This window comes from Chlorocebus sabaeus, chromosome 7 (genome assembly GCF_047675955.1).
Source record: "Chlorocebus sabaeus isolate Y175 chromosome 7, mChlSab1.0.hap1, whole genome shotgun sequence".
NCBI classification, from domain to species: domain Eukaryota; kingdom Metazoa; phylum Chordata; class Mammalia; order Primates; family Cercopithecidae; genus Chlorocebus; species Chlorocebus sabaeus.
This window is the reverse complement of record NC_132910.1, coordinates 133,433,071-133,450,610: the sequence shown is the minus strand read 5'-3', so window position 1 is coordinate 133,450,610 and position 17,540 is coordinate 133,433,071. Positions and strand designations below refer to the sequence as shown.

Genomic DNA, 17,540 nt, shown 5'->3' with positions numbered 1-17,540 from the left:
GCAGTGACCTGTCACCTGTCAACGCTCCAGACTGAAGTTAAACGCCAGGCTTGATTTTTTTTTTTTTTTTAGCTTGGAAATCATGTCATAGCTGAATAAGAATATTTTACAATCTGCTTGTTTGTAACCTTTTGTCAATAAATGAAGAAACTGGGGATGACAGACTGACTCTAGGTCCTTTTGAGATCCTGAGTCATCGACGTCCCCCTGGCCCACCGAGGGAGCCTTGTGGCTTTCCTTCCAGGCCTTAAAGGAGAGGGGGCGGGGAGAGAGACAGAGAGAGGGAGAGAGAGGGAGGGAGGGAGGGAGAGAGGGAGAGAGCGAGCGAGCATTGTGGATGCAAAGAGAGTTCTGGGACGATTTTTGCTGAATATTCTCTGGAACAGGTAGACTAGACTTTCCCTAGCGCTCGTGTGGGAGGAAGGTCTGGGACGGGGCATCCTCCAGCCCGCGGTCATTAATCACGGTGCGATAAGAACTCCAGGTTGAAGACAGCCTGGTGAGCCTCCTCACCGACTTCCACTGAGCGCCCCATTTTCAGCCTTTCAGTCACGCCCGAGAACTTGTCATTTTAACTCCTTGGGCATTTATGCTCCCCACACATCCCATTGATAGAGTTAACTTGTGAAAATTTTAAAGAATTCATTTTGACCCAGCGGACCACTTGTAAATCCTGTCAGTTGCGTGCGGTGAGCTATGCCATAGAGAAATGGCCGCTGTGGGTGGAATTCAGGAAATCTCTGCACACAGGTAGAAGAACGAGATTTCCCTGCATAATATAGGATGAATGCCTGTGGCCAGGGCCTGCTAAGCCTAGCTCACAATTCACCCTGTAAGCAGGGGGACTGTTACCAAGTCAGTCTCTTGCCCTAAAAGTCACAATTTATGCTTCTAATTTTAATTTTCCTGAGCTTAGATCCCAGAAGGATTTATTAAATTTGCTTTGAGGAACCCATTAACTCTAAACTGAATAATGATGTTACTCTAGGCTTAGAATGGGTTGATAGTAAATTCTCCATCCACAGGACTCTAGGAAGCCCGTATTCCTCCACGACAGGATTCTAAGTCGGTTCATAAATGAAAAGGTTTACTCAATTTACCTAAAAGTTATTAGTAATTAACTAACATCGAGAGACCATTGCCTGCAGGGTGGTAAATAGCAAATGAGAAGTCTGGCAAAGGGAGGATATTCATTATGTGGCTTAATTGAGAAGGTAGAAAATTCAAATGGCTTATCAGTACCTCTTTGGTACTCTGGCTTAACTCTGTGGTTAAAATGGGCGATAATAACTTATAACTCATTTTTATTTATTTTTTTCCATGGGTCTGGTAGGGTGTTCAAAGCCAAATGAAAAACTTATGGAAAACCTAGGTAAACAGCCCAATGGTCCTTGTTTTGGAAATGATGGCCCAACTTGCTTATCTATACGGAAGAGCCGTGAGGAGCTAGAAATACTGGCAAGCAGAGGGGCACTCAAGGCATCTGTTTTGTTTAGTGTCCGGGGGACATAACCTGACATAATATAAGTCATCAGGTTATAGAATGAAAAATGCTAGTCCTGGCTATAAATGATGGCAGTTTTGGAAAGATCAAGTGTCCGTGGGAAGGGGGGCGGTAAGGAGCATCTGCGGTACCTGCCCGGGTAGCATTATGAGGAGGCTGTGACATAGTGGAGGGTACTAGCTCAAGGGAATCTCTGCTCACCTTAACATGAGGCACTTCTGTGAACTTGGACAACTCAAATTTCTGTAAGTCCCTTCCACCTCCAGCTTCTGGAATGGGATGCATTTTGTGGACTGGGATGCTGGAATCAGATCACTCCTTGAAGGAAAGTGGGATGAAATTTGGATATCTATGAAAGGGGTGAGATCTTAATATGTTGCCCTTTGAGGCTTCCCAGGGGCAGACTCACCCCACTCGACTAGAGCTCAAATGATACCCCCCACCCCCGCCAGGTGGGTGGTGGCAGTTCTTGGTCCAGGTGGACCTTGTCCTCCTCTGTACAACAGCAAGCGAGCAGCTGTGAGCACCGCCTGGGTGGTTTTGCCCAGACAGAACACGATGTGGATCAGTGCCTTCCGGCTTCCTCTCTTGAATCCCTCCTTTCCAAAAGCACCTCGGACAGCTGATTTGCTGTCAGCAGGCGAGAGAAACAACTGCATTCAGGAGTAGCCCGGGGCAAAAGGAGAAAGAAAAGATGGTGAACAGAGTGAAGAATGGGCACGAATAGGAAAAGCATCAAGGGCATTCTTTCATTACATTTTTTTTTCTTTTTTTTTAAGAGACAGGGTCTCGTGTCGCTCAGGCTGGAGTGCAGTGGTGCGATCACAGCTCATTGTAACCTCCAGCTCCTCTCCTCATCTTTTCAAGCGCTTGAGGACTGGTCCTGATTTGAGGTGCTTATATTCAGGTGCTGCCCTTCTGTTGCGGTCTGGCAGTTAGAACCCCATGCAACTGTTAGGAACTGTGTGGTGAATATAAAGACACAAATTTCATGGGATGTAGCAGCAGCATATCCTATATTCTGATTATTTTTTCTAAGGTATAATTTTTACCGGCACCTTTTTTATTTGCATTTGTTCAGACATTACTTTTTAGGGAAAAGAGTGTAGAGAAGGAAAGCAGTAATTCGCCTGTTTTTCTGGATTCCCGTTTTGATCATGTTAAAGTCTAATTCGAGGAGAAGAAAATAGACCAGTTTGCCGAGTGGAATGACCTGATTCTTGTTGGATCAACACGTTATGCAGTTGAGGTTGTCACTAGAAAGCAAGTGTGATGAAGTCTGCCTTTTCCGACTAAAATCAAAGCCCTGGCCTGCGGCCAGAATTGCTGAACGAAGCATCCTCTAGTCAGCTGGTCTATATGTAGATTTCGACATCTCCAGGAGGCTGCAAGCCTATCAGGCCCGAACTGATTCTTCTAATCAAGTGTTTTAATTAAGCACACTTATTGCCAGGATCACAGGAATGAGGCCTGCTCTCGGGTAGTAATGGGCGGTACTTTTGTAAATTCTTCTTTACAGTTAGTGTGTTTGGCTTTGTGGGGGTGTGTTTACTGTTTTCTTAAAGTAGGCCATGGGAGGGTCCCCTGTGAAGTTCACTCTGCTGAGCCAGCAGTCTGGCCAGTGGACAAAAAAAAGATACTACCAACTGGGTTGCAGATGAATCAATTCCCCAACGACTGCATCTATTTGCATCCTCCACGTTAAACACAAAAGCAATGCCGGCTAGCCCAAGATTTGAAAAAATATAAAAGCACACACACATTGGGTTGGCTTTTATTGGAATGCCTAGATGCAATCTATAGTCATCAAGTTATGGAAAATTCAGGTCACATATAAAGTTAAGAAGGCAAATGAAAAGAACAATACAAATCAGACAAAATTTACATCTCAAAATATCATGAAAGCATTTTGACTGGCTTTGCCTAAAATACTTTGAATATCAATTTCTTTTTTGTAAGCTAATTCTTTTCATTATACAGTCCCCCACCCCCTCCCAACTCTTAGAAAAAGGTCTTTTGTTTACATATTCCCCAAGGTCACTATTTCTCGTAAAAGCATGTCCAGATCACAAGTCTTTTTAGAAAGAAATAGGCTCATTATACCTACTAACAAGACACTAATTGGGTTGATTTGACTTCATCTAAAATAAGCACCAGGAGATACTCCAAACCTGTTATTTATTGGTGCCCGTGTGAAGACCAGTCCACGTCAAGAAGAGGTTAAGACTATGATTTCACTTCTGTCATGTGGCACAAGCTTTTCATGGTACTACATCAGAAACATGTCTGAGAATTTAGACTCAGAGCCTATTTCACCCAAAAGTACTTACAGCATGCTAAATACAGGCCTGCAGAAGTTCCACGGAACAGAACTGCAAATACCTAAGTTAACAGTTAAAAAATAAAATGGAAAACAGAATCATGTTTATGTGGTTTGAAATCTCATAGTTTTCTAAATTTGGGCTTCCTAATACTTGCCAAAGGATTTCCAGAATAAAAAATATTAATGCTAATCTGTGCTTTCATTCTAATAAAATATCAGCATTCATTAGAGGATTAATTACTTCGGTATGCTCTACCAAATACACAAAGACAGTAATAGCACTGATACTGTAAATTCAGTAGCTATTTTGAAACTTTCCCAGCCAATCTGTTTAATAAACACACCTACTGTGCAATTTAGAGTATGTGATACATACAAAGCAGTTAGAAAATTATTTTCAATACATCACTTGAACCTTTATATTTATGACATGTTCACTTGCTATATTTTATCACCATTATACATAGAGGAAAACAGTGTGTACTATAGCTCAATGAACTGAGAAATATCTTCTAAAAATATTTTTGTGGCTGAATTTAGTGCTCAGGAAAGAGATTTGTCAGGGCTGAGCTGACACGGAAGTGCAGATGGCGGCTGGGCTGGTTCCCACACGCGAGCTGCTTGTGTGCAGGAGGGCGCGGCTGCCATTCACTTCCAGCTGGATCTGCCACCCCCGGCTTCCCCGAGACAGAGCAGAGGCTGTCATTCAAACCAGCCCCAAGATGGTTTGGTCATGTGGGCTTAGAGGAGCTTCTGTTGCCCTTTTTTGTCCCTCTTGGTGACCAAGGGTACAAACCCAAAACTAGCAGAGTAACCCTGACCGGCTCCATCTGCTCACCCACCACTGCTCGGTTTCTGCTGTCTTTCCTAGATCTTAAGACACGTGGTTAGGATCACGACTACATTAGATCCTTTCCTCCTCCTGTTTCCCCAGCATCTGATGTGGTCTCTCCTCCATCATGAGACAGAGCTTTGGAACAGCAACAGTAAAAACCCCGGGGTTAATTCTATCAACTCCCCATCGACTGGCAAGGTTGAGAGAGGGCCAGAGAACCCTTCCTCCCGTTTTTTCCAACCTTCCCTTACATTCCACCAGCCCTAGTTGTCTGCTGTGCCTCTCAGTTGACAATGCTGAGGACCCCGGCTTGATGTGTGAGAGAGGGGAGAGAAAGGAGCTCTCTGATTCGCCACCCACCTAGAATTGCACGGTCCTATCCATCTAGTGGTAGAAGCTTGCACATTTTTTCAACCTAATACAAAAATATTAACACTTCTGGACATTATAGGCATAAGTTGTTATATCTCTACAATATAATCATTTATACTGTACAGCTATAACAGATAACAAAAGGTGCAATCCTTTTAAAAAAGTCACACAGTTCACGTTTTTATCATTTTATTTTTAAGTATAAACTTTTTAAACACTTTACATAAATTAACTCCTCTGAGACTAATATTTGATGTACAGTAAATTGTAATTCATATAAAAATCCATAAACAACTTGTCTCACATAATTTACAAAAAAATCAGGATTTCCTTTGCTTATCAGTGACAAGGATTCTAGTTGCCAGTTTTTTCCCCGAAGGCAAACCACGCTAGCATTGTAAAACCCATGAACAAATCCCGCCGCAGACGTCACTGCGCCAATGTCCTTCTACAAAGCTGCATAGGGAAAGCAGTTGGTTGTCTAGAAACAGTAACTTTGCCCCACACTGTAAAATGAACGGAGATAGCTATCACATCCTATGCAGACAGACTACTTCTTGTAAGCAAAGGTCGACAATTCGGGACTATTTGGAAACACTGTATGCATTGTTTTTTTTTCTTTTTAAAAGTTAGTTAAATACAGTGCCTCGAAAGGAGCAGATGGCCCAGCGCAAAAGGTCGCGGCCTTTGTCCTTGATGGTTTTTTTTTCTCTGGCTACGTTCAGTCCGACTGAGTGCAGCGCTATGCATATGTAAACATATTCGTTAAAGCCGATCACCTTTAAGGTCATTCAGAAAAAAGCGGTCCTTGTTTTCGCGGTGTGGGTGTGGGTTCTAACAGCAGTCTCGTTCTCCCGGGAGGAAGGCTCTTGGGCGTTGGAGAGTCCCACTCGGGTTGGGCCACAGGACAATGTGAGCAGGGCGTGAGCGGCTCGGCGGGCGCGGCCCGGGCGTTACCTCCTGCCGATCTCGCTCTGCCGCAGGAACTGGATGTTGTTGGCACTGTCGGCCAGCTCGGGGTACTGCTCCACCGAGAGTACGTAGTACCCGTCGTAGCCCTGCACCTTGCCGGCGCTCAGCAGCTGCCGCTTCTCGCCCTCCGTCCAGAGGCGCGCGCCCTCCTCGCCGTCGCGCACGCGCTGCTGCTCGCGCGCCCAGGCCCGGGCGAGCGCGCGCTGCCGCGCCTGCTCCAGGATGCGCGCCTTCTCCTCGTCCAGGGTCATGCCGTAGCGCACGTGCAGCGCCAGCGCGCCGAACTGCATCTCCACGTCCGCGAATCTGCGCGTCCTGCCGTTCACCACCGTGGTGGACTGCGACACCGTCACGTTGATGCCGTTCTCCAGCGCCTTGCGGCCGCTGGTCAGGCGCAGCGTGCCCAGGTCGCTCTCGGGCGTGGTGGTCTTGATGAAGTAGTGCGTGTCCTTGCCCTCGATGGTGAAGTGCAGGTTCTCCAGGTAGAAGGCGTTGTTGAGCACGGCCGCCACCTTGATGCAGTCCTCGTTGGCGATATTGAGCACGTTGGTCTGCACGCGGCCCTGGCTGACTGCCAGCATGACGCCCTTGCCGATCAGCGACTTGACCGTGGCGAACCACAGCCAGGACTGCGCGCCGCCGGCCCGGCGCCGGCTCACCTGCACCTCGGCCATCTTCCCCAGCGACAGGAAGGCCTTGGCCTGCCGCGCCACTTGCTGCTGGACTCCGAAGATGGGCTGCGGGCGAAACACAACAGGGGGCGCGTCAGAGGCGGCCGGGAGCCTCCCCACTCCTGACCCACACACGGGGCTCTGGGGGCAGCGCCGAGGCATGCATGGAAGCCCCGGGGTCCTTCCCGATCAGAAGGCTGACAGCCCGGGGGAGGAAGCACTGGAGATCCCTCCCCGTCAAGGTGATCCCAGTGCTTTGGAACCCCCAAACCGCTTGCGCATCGTGGATCACTTTAAAGCTTTCTTCGTTTCTAACATGGGAAAAATAGTCCTGTTTCTTGCTTTTCTCTTACAGTTTCTAGAGGCTCTTTTCCCACGCCCACCCCACGTGGGGAACCCAGCTCATCCGGACCTCCATGCTGGTAGCTTTCTCCACAGGAGGCTGAGAAGCCACCAAACAGAGGGATCTGAACGGCTGGGGATACTTAGGGCGGATCACTGGGCCCCGCTTCCTATGCTTTGAAATGCTTCCATTTAAGTCAACTCTGTCCCCTCTCCTGGCAGTTTTCAGCTGAAGATGGTGAGTGTAACGGCAGAACTGAAATGTACAGGGATGAGTGGACGGTGGGGCAGCTGGAGATATTTGTTACTTTAGGAAAACAATTATTTTTCTCAGACTTAGGGACAGTGGGCCGTCTAGATTGGCAAATGTTTTAAATTGGGGGCATCTTAACTCAGCCATTTCTTATACTACCAGATGTTTGTCTGGCCATTGTTTCCCAAATGAAAACATCTGTTTCATTTGCGGCAATAAAAGAAACAGTTGTTTTTCTGCACTTATGGCAGCCGCAATGTCTTTGCCCACAATTCTCTTTGCTGTCCTTATGGTGTGCTTCTCTTGACAGAGAACTTGAACCATATTTAAAAGGCTGCTTAGGAAAAGAGCTGGCAAGTCCATTTGTACAGTTAGATGTAAGTGTTTTCAGGCATGTTGGAAAGTCATACACAATTAGGATGTGCATGTTCAAATGTGTTAGGAAACTTCGGTATGTCTTCATACCGCTCTATCAGTGTAGACAGACAGTCACGCACTGCTTAACCACGGGGGTGCATTCTGAGAAACGTGGCATTAGGCCATTTCGTCCTTGTGTGAACATCACAGAGTGCACTTACACAAACCTAGATGGTGTAGCCTACTACACACCTAGGCTATATGGGATGCCTATGGCTTCTAGGCTGCAAACCTGTATACAGTGACTGTACTGAATACTGAAGGCAACTGTACCACCATGGTAAGTACTCGTGTATCTAAACATAGAAGAGGTACAGTAAAAATACGGTGTTGGCTGAGCCTGGTGGCTCATGCCTATAATCTTAGCACTTTGGTAGGCAGACGCAGGAGGATCGCTTGAGCCCAGGAGTTCAAGACCAGCCTGTGCTACACAGGGAGACTCCATCTCTACAAAAAATAAAAAATTAGCTAGGTGTGGTGGCATGTGCCTGTGGTCCCAGATACTTGGGAGCCTGAGGTGGGAGGATCGCTTGAGCCCAGGAGGTCAAGGCTGCACTCCAGCCTGGGTGACAGAGTGAGACCCCATCTCAATTAAAAAAAATATATGATATTGTAATCTTGTGTGATCACCACCTTATACAAGGTCTATCATTGATCAAAATGTTGCACACACACGACTATATTTGTAACTTATGAAAAAGGAATTGCTTTTATATTAGGTATGAAACAACAACAGGTAGTGGTACTGTAAACAGCCTGTGTGTGTGTTAACCATGGTTGCCTCTTCCCTTTGTTTTCATTGAAATGATAGGAAATTACTCAAGGGGTGGCTGGGAATTAATCGCTCTAAGAAAGTCTGCACTGTCTTATGATCGTGGAGTCACCCCATTTCTCCATCTCTAATTATTCTTACTGTAAGCTGGAAATTCTGGTATTTTGCTGTGCGTTCCTTTCTGATCTCTGACTGGTGGGGATTAGATGTGCCACTTTCTGAAGCAGCAGCTTTGACTTTGTAATTTTCTATTATATTTCTTTTATTTCTTGTAATGGTTACAGGCCTCTTGATCTATTACGCTCAGGAAAATTCCATAAACCTTCCTGGTTGTAGGTGGACCCTTAGCACAGGACATTTATTTTTATTTTTAATCTTTTTAAATTTTTAATCTTTTCCTATGAAACACTATTAATTATTATTATTATTTTTTGAGACGGAGTTTTGCTCTTGTTGCCCAGGCTGGAGTGCAATGGCGTGATCTCAGCTCACCACAACCTCCGCCTCCCAGCTCAGCCTCCCAAGTAGCTGGGGTTACAGGCGTACCCCACCACGCCGGGCTAATTTTGTATTTTTAGTAGAGACGGGGTTTCTCCATGTTGGTCAGGCTCGTCTCCTGACCTCAGGTGATCCGCTCGCCTCGGCCTCCCAAAGTGCTGGGATTACAGGCATGAGCCACCTTGCTCGGCCGAAACACTTAATTTTTAAAGAAGTTGAACTTTGTAGCATTGTTTGTGGGTTGCTAATTTGTAAAATGGGTTCCGGGCCCTCTTGTTTATTGTATTTTTGCCTTCAGGTCCATGTTTTCTTGGGGTTCTTTTTAGAAACCCCGCACTCAAAAGTGAGCTGCTGCATTTCTATGTTTTCATTAGCATTTGCTGAAAACATATTTAGGCCTGTTTAACAGGCCTCTGGTTTGTTGAGCACAAATACAGAGGAAGTGTTGTTTTTTTCCCCTAAAAGACTCAAACAATTACAAACTGTCTTGGTACAGTTTTCACAAAGGTGGTTTCATTCGATATGGGTAGATAAGACACAAGCTACTTCACACCTTTCCGTGGGTCTTTTTGTTTCTTACCGGTGTATCATCCCACTGCTGACTCTTCACAAGTTCATAAGAAGGTTCTGTTAAATCAAATTTGGGAACAGGGAATCCAGGAATAGCATTGTGCAGATGGAAACCAAATGTCACCAGCCAGCTGTTAACATCTAGGAGAAGAATGTTCAAAATGAAAGGTGTTGGAGTTTTGTCCTTTCATACATTTAAATTCTTACCGTAAAAAGAAAATCCAATTTCACAATTAATAATCTGAAAAACAGCACATGTTTGCTTTCATCCTACAAATCTAAACCTACTCTGTTTTTAGATATGAAGATGGGAAACTGCACAGCAGAACTATGGCAAATGCTACGAAAATTGCAGAGTAATAGATGCTCAGACAGACTGGGTAAGCCGTCATTCCTGCTAAGCTGCAGCCGGTGCTAGTAACAGTGATAGCAAGGGTAAGAACAATGCACAGCAGCAGGAGAGAGAGATAACTTGCAGAAAACAAATGAAATTTGTTTTGTAGTTAGTAAAGGCTGGTCTCAAATAGAAGTGTGTTGTTAGCTCTCCAAAGCGATTGCCCAAGGATATGCGGACTTCCACAACCCATTTTCTATTAATAAAACCCCTAAATTGAGAGTATTAAAATCAACAGTTGATTCTTAATCAAAGATGAATGCTGAAAGCTGGCAAAACTGGCCAAGGGCACAGAAGTCCTGATTACCATCAGCTATGACTTCAAAGACTCACTGTGCACAGGTGGAGACAAACTTTTTGGGGAAAGAACCTGGAAACCTTTAAGATGGTATTTTAAAATATCGCCATGTGACTCCAAAAGCCATTAAGCTCAGAATAAGGCTTTTATTCTATTCTGGAGGTTATAATGTTACAGAACTACTCAGCAGGCTTGCAGCTTTATGAGTACGGTTGGGTGTAGATTATTTTATATATTAAGCACATTGCTGGAAAATTTGAAATTGCATTTCACCTAATATATTTTATGCTGTTCCATCTCTCTTTTGATGTTTTTCAGAAAATGCTGCTATGGCATTCCCTGCAGTCCACGTTGCTAGGAGAGGATGAATTCAGGAGCTGGGGGCTTTCCAGCCTTTCAGTCAGCCCCTGTCAACACCCCTTAAATAACCAGTGGTAAACTGCTTGTCAGAATGATGGAGAGCCACTTGATTCCCATTTCCTTCTCCAGGGCACAGACTCTCACCTCATTGCCAGGCTGGCAGGTCCTTCGTCCAGGCCTCAGATGGCTATAAAACCACTGGTATTGTTTCTATTTGAAATGGGGTGGTAGTAGTGGTGGTGGGGAGAAATAAATCCTAAGTGGTTCACATAGGATGCAAAGTGATACAATTTGTGTGTATATGAGAGTGTATCTGAGTTTGGGGGGTGGGAGGGCCTTATTTTTGGGAGAAAATTCTCCCAAATGTTAGAGTATTGGGGGCAAAAATTCTGTTACTCTGAAAAATGTCTGCATAACAGTGAAAATCAGAGGGCCGTGAGTATTGAAAAGTACTGCCAAAATAATGGGATTTGAATGCAGATGTGTACTGAAAAACCCTGAATGAGAATAAGGGTGCTGCTGAATCAGGAGGCAGAAAGAAGGGACTTTCAGCTGGTTCACATGGAAGAGATAAAAAAGGCTTTAGGCAGTCTGGAAAGGTAGGAAGCAGATGTGAAATGAACGGGGCAACCTGTTGAGCCTGTTTTGAGAACTGAGAGAACAGACATCTCAGTACACCTCAAATATTGAGCTAGAAAAGAGGCAGCCTAAAGGAGCATCTAACACAAGCCAAAACAAAACAGAAATACCTTAAACCAAGCCCAAAAATAGACAACAGGAAAGAAGCTTCCTCCTGGAAATATAAATGTGGTAGAGGGGTTAATGATGGTGCTGTATATCAGGAATGGAAGGTAGGAGCAGCAGGATTCAGAATTCTTGGAGTAGAGGTTGAGTGAAGAAGTCAGCTCACTAAAGGGAACTGGAGTAGAGCTTGCAAGGACCTTGTCTGTTTCACATGCTGGTTGTTCCATGATGGCAACAGTGGGATCTGATGTTCTACATCTTGTATAACTAAAAAAGTAACATGCACTAAACTTGGAAAGATCTTAAAACTGTACCCTGAAAGTTATCCCACATTCGTGGAAAAATTAGTATGCCTATTAGTATTGTCACCATGCAAGAACTGCACTGGCAATGAAGACAGTGATGTGAGACAGAAGAGAGACCAGACACAGGATCCACTGTGTAAGCAACTGATGGAAGAAATGGCTTCGTGACTGTCCTGAGGCGATGGTGGTGAAGCAGGAATTAAACACCTCCCAGGGATGAAATGGTGTCACCCTGTGTTATGTTTCACCTTAATCATCTCTATGAGAATTTCACACATGTATTTAAAAAACCCAAAATGACACATTTGTAAGGTAGTTACTATTTATTGCGGAATTTCATGTATTATATTTGTGCCCTAAGTTAGGCACTATTATCCCAATTTTATAGTTAAGGAAATGGAAACTCAAAAAACATGTGGCTTACAGAGCTACACAGCTTGTGGGAGAGCAGCTGAGATTGGAACTCCAATTTTGGGACTCTGTGTTCATCATGTTTTTTGCTTCCCCATGTTCCCCTTCTTTAAATGACTGGAGTTCATGTCATTTCAAAAACTTGTGGCCTTGGGCACTGGCAGGCAGAATAGGAAGTAACTGTCTCATTTTCCCTTTGTGATTTCTCTATGGTTCCATAGAGAAATAAACACATTAAAAGGTTAGCCATGTGACTTTGCTTGAACAAAGTATAAAGTTTTTTAAAAAACCATTTCCAGTTATTTTGTGTATTAATCTAATGATGGTAGTCCTCCAGCACTTGGAAAAGAATCAAAATGCTTACCTGTGATGTAATCTTTCACGTCATGGATTTTGCTTGCAGGGTTGTTATTCCTAAACATGTACAAGTTAAAAGGAGCTGGGTCCTTCCCAATTCTTTTCCAGATTTCTATGTCAGGTGTCGTCCACCGTCCTGCCAAAATGTCATAATCTCTTTCTCCAAAGTGGATTAATTTGGTGAGTGGGTCATACAGGCCACCATGAAATCCAATGACCAGTTGAAAGTCAATATTGGAGTCAAAATAGATTTCACCGTATGCAGTGTACTGAATCTGTTTCAGCATAAACCCATTGCTACTGAAGACAGCCAGTGGTGTCCCTGTGTTATCCGACGCAATGTAGAATTCATCCCCACTGCTGATTTCCATGGCAAAAAGATGGCCTTGGAGATCGTAATACAGGGATGTAATTTCTGAACTTGAATGGTTGTAGACATGAGTAATCCTAGTGGGATAAGTTAGGTCAGCATAGAAAAACTGCAGGTGCTGTCCTAGACTGGTTTTGCTAGAAACACGCCTTCCCAGGCCGTCATAACGGTAGATCACTGTCCAGCCACTGCCTTTACTGTAAACTCGAGTTAGAAGCCCCTTGGAGCTATATTCAAAGATTTCCGTGCCTCTTTGACGTAGGAAACCATCTTCATCCAGCCGATACTGAACATCACCCAGGCGAGTGATTCTGTCTCGCAGGTCATAGCGAAGGGGTGTCAGACGTGCACTGTTACTTGGGTTCAATAAATGGAGGTTTCCATTCAGATCATAGTTGTACCGCCACATTATCTTTTCATTGAGGTAAACTGTTTGGAGCTGTCCATCAACATCATATTCATAAGCATATTTGGTGGTGTTGGCAAAGGGCCCTATTTTAATTTCTCTCTTGGTTACCCGACCCATGTTATCATATTGAATTGTAATCCAGTACATGAGCGACCTGAATATCTCATATTGAATTTCCTTGATACGGCCATGAGCATCAAAGTGCTTCGTGTAGGTCATTACAGCTGTGGAAATGATCTGGTTAATATCATAATATATAACTCCAAATTTTCCAAACTGCTCAACTTTGCCAGAAATGTCATCAAACTGATAGAGATCAATAGGCAGTGGAGTTTCATTGATCACACCCTGCATGCTGGTCACTCGAAAGCTGTTGTCATAGCTATAGTCAAATCTTGCATTTACCATCCCATCTTCACTAAAGCGGAAAATCTGCCTGTCAATCAGGGGACCAATTTGCCTGTATCTAATGGTGCAAATAAAACCATCACTCTGGAGGTTTACTGTCTTTAGGACTCCTGCTGTTTCATCATAGGTAAAACTGACTCTTGTGCTATCATATAAAATTTCTGAGAGCCTGGTCTGCCTTCTGTATTTGAATAAGACCCTCCGACTTGTACCCAAGAAAGCCGTCTGCAGAAGCAGCCCCTCCTCGTTGTAGTCCGTGATGATGGAGGCATTGCTTTCCGGGGGGTTGTATATGTTGCGGTAGTAGCCAATGGATCGGATGGTCTGCATGGTGTGGCGAGCCACACTGGGCATGGTGATGGCAGACAGGCGGTCCCACATATCGTATTCGAAGATGTACTGCCGCTGGCTATGAAGCAGAAGAACCATGGACTGTGAAGAGAGAACATTCTGTTACCCAGTGTTTGTGAACAGGAGATGCAAAAGCAGATTTAGTGACCACAAATGCACAGAAACATTCCACTAGAGAAAATGATCTTCATTTTAACTGAGTTATCCTTGACCTTGTGTGTTGTTAACGTTTCTCTGCCTAATTTGCTTGGATGCTTAATTGTGAGGGGTTCTGCAATTAGCGGCTCAAGATTCACAGTGTGCTGCCTGTCACGACGGATGGTACCATTCTTTTCCCAGACATTCATAGCCAACCAGCAGATTGTCAATGGATCTGGATTAGTCATAATACAGGCATGATCAAAGCTGCTTTACACACAATATTTTGAGGAGAAAATAGCATATGGGGAATGCAGTTCCATCCATAATTAGCAATTATTTAGTCAGGTGGCTTTCCCCCCCTCACTTGACTGAAGAACCACTCAAATCATGTTTGATTTCTAGTGTACTTGGCGGAAGGGCAAAGCATTCACAATATTATTTTATAAAGACATAAAATTAGCCAAAAATGGATAAAGTGTACATGAAGCATCAACACCAAAAAATATTGTGAAATTAATCACATGGTGAATGAGAGCTATAAATGCCCTTAGTAGAAATATTCTATATACACATACAGCTAAATTGTTACAAGGCATCTGTAGTGACAACAAAATCTCCATTTCTTTCTGTGGATACCAAATCCGATTTGTGTCTCAGGAACAATAAGAATGGTTTCTAGACTTCATACTGCATTGGAGCTAAATTATGAAATGAGTAAATATATTAAAATGAACTCTGCCTATTTCATGAGCCACCGCAGAAAGACAGAATGACAGTCATTTATTAGGCCAACAAATGTGAGAGAAGGTCATCCCAGGCTGGTTAAGTCAACCTCAGCAGTAACACAGGGCTGTGGGTGGCTCTTCCCTCTGAGGAAGCTTCCTCTAACCCCTGTTGGGCCACATGGAACAACATTGGCACAGGGAGGACGTGTAGCTTGGGAGCCCTGTGAGGTCTTCTCCTTTGCCTGACTTCAGCTTCTGTAGAATCTCCTCTTTGGGCAGACCTAGGGGCAATTTTTGCATGCAGGTTGTGTAGTAAATGTCCTGAGAATTGTTCCTAATAGTTTGCATTCTTCCAAGGAAAGCTTGGACTATTGCTGAATTCACAGGAATTAATACCTACTTTTGGAATCATCTGAAGTCATATTTGATGGTAGTCTGTAAAATATTACTTGTTTTGCTATGAGTAAGTTTTGGCTTAGTGCACCTATCCCAGTAAGAACATCGAAAGTCTGGGTGGATTTTAGGGATTTGGGAGAGACGATGAGAAAGATCTGTCTGTTGTCTTTTCTGATGCTCCTGGATGCATGCAGGTGATCTTGGTCACTGCCTCTGTCATTCTGTGACAGTGGCTCTTCTCAATGATACGCTCCTGGGCTTCCTTTAAACATTTCCCCGTCCCATTATGATCACTACTATACATTTTTAGGGTTGCGCTTGTATATTTCTGTTACTCTGTAATGCACTTGATTTAAATTGGGGAAACTCCAGAATGAAGCCGTGATCCTCTCCCACTTAGAAAAGTTGCCTTAGGGGCTTGTCATCTAACAGCTGCGATTCATTGTCTCAAGGGTGAGTCTCTTCTAAGGAGAGCAGACAGGTGGGTTTGCAAGAGACAGATTGGCCATGAGGGTCCTAGCTGGAAGCATCCCAGAGGTGGGGGGCTGCCATAAGAGAGGTAGCATCCTATAGTGAGCTCTGGAACTGAAACTGGTTCTCAGGAAAAGTAGCCTGTGCAGTCACCGGCTGGAATCAGGTGGGATGGCTCAGGGTTCAGGGGTTAGGTTTAGACTGAGTCATTCCCCATGGCACCTCCAGTGAAGAAAAAGATTGTGTGAGGGGAGCACAGTGACAACATGGATGTGATTTGATTTATCTGGGTGACAAGAGTTCTTCTGTGCAACGTTTGAGTCAGGAGGGGTGGAGCAGTAACTGCCGAGTAAAGCGTATGGCACATGCTGCTGGGTAACTGGTGGTGCCATGCTCTGGGGCCTGAGAACTACCAGACCTCAACACAGAATTATTTTCTAGGGCGACCATTTGTCTCAAAGGCAAATGAAACATTCCATGAATATGCTCTTTGGTGGATTACATTTCTTAAGAAAGGAATTACAGCAAGATTGTTCTTGCCTTTTTCTTCCCTTTCTTTTACTTTCATTTCCTCTAACCCAGTCAGTACCCCAAGCCACACAGCATACATTTAGCATTTTGCACACGTGTAACTCTAAGTCTCCATTTTTGATACTGTGAAAAGTTCTCGAGAATGGGAAACAGCCTAATCTAGGATGCTTACCTTTTATATGTAGAAGAAAGGAAAGATGCCACACAGTACACAAAAGTGTGGCTTTCTAAGAAAATCGCCTCTTTGGGTTAATAATGCATAACTAGGATCTACATGCTTTTTATGATTATGTTGAAGTTCTGCCAGGAACAACACAAAGCTGACAGCTTTAACTGTGCTAATGTAAGGCTCTCTCTTAAATGAAAGAGCTAGCACGAAAATCATTTACAAATGACTTACATGCTCAAGGTCTAATTTGTGAATGTTGTCAGTGTGTAAGCTTGGCAGGTGGACAATGTTAATGCTTGTTTGTTTACATTATAAATCACTTAAAAGGGTCTCAGACAGTAGAACTTAACTAAGGAGAAACTACTTTGCTAATGCAGAAATTCATCATTGCTGTGCCAATGTGACTTCTGTATTGATACTTCGAATAATAAAAGGAACTCAGTCATGTGCCACTGTTTCTTTCTCCCTTAGTGCTCTAGATGATTGCTGAAAAATGTGAATTATCCCTTCCCTATTGTTGAGCTTAGTTTGCAGGCATACCTTTTCTAAATATGTGTAACTCCATGTTTTACCATCAGCAAAGACTCGAGATACAATCCTCCCCTGTCCGTCATAATCTACTTTCTCGCTAGTGGTGCCTCGCTGGATGCTGGCGATTTGACCCGTGGATGAATAGGTGACATTGACGGCCATCAGCTTGCTGCTTGGCAGCCAGAGAGTCGGGTGCCCAGACGTGTCGTAGGCGATCCTCAGTAGAAATTTACGGTGGTCGTCATAGATCTTTTCTGTCTTTGTTGTTCGATCAAAGTCAACTGAAAGGAGGTTTCTGCCATTAACCTGTTACAACACCAACAAGATGATAAAATAAATCATGTTATTCCAACACCGGAGTCCCCAGTATTGTTTAAACACCATTTATGATGATTGATTCTCTTTGTCAATAAATTAATTTAGCAACTTCTTGGGTACAAGTGCAAGGCAGTAGATTAACTGCTCTTTTAAAATGTTTTATTAAGCAGAAAGACAGCCTGGCATTTGTTCAAAACCATTTCAGTTAAATTTTGTAAACTAAAGCAACTGATAAGAAAAATACCAAAATGTATTTGCTTTAAAGTTTGTTCAGGAAATCTGAAGGTGGTAAACATGACACCTATTCATATGACTCAAAGCT

General features: G+C 43.9%; 1 protein-coding gene across 18 annotated transcripts in view; it reads right to left on the bottom strand.

Moving 5' to 3' along the window:
* Positions 1-5,206: 5,206 nt before the first annotated feature.
* TENM3 (teneurin transmembrane protein 3) overlaps positions 5,207-17,540 on the bottom strand; it is a 1,046,942-nt gene continuing 1,034,608 nt past the window's right edge. For all 18 annotated transcript variants that reach the window (XM_008000348.3, XM_073017739.1, XM_073017738.1 and 15 more), the window contains 4 exons: positions 16,910-17,206; positions 12,406-14,017; positions 9,540-9,670; positions 5,207-6,743 (listed from right to left, as the gene is read on the bottom strand). In XM_008000348.3, the coding sequence (XP_007998539.3) occupies positions 5,988-6,743; positions 9,540-9,670; positions 12,406-14,017; positions 16,910-17,206 (2,796 nt within the window). In that variant the 3' untranslated portion in view covers positions 5,207-5,987. The remainder of the gene's footprint in view (positions 6,744-9,539; positions 9,671-12,405; positions 14,018-16,909; positions 17,207-17,540) is intronic.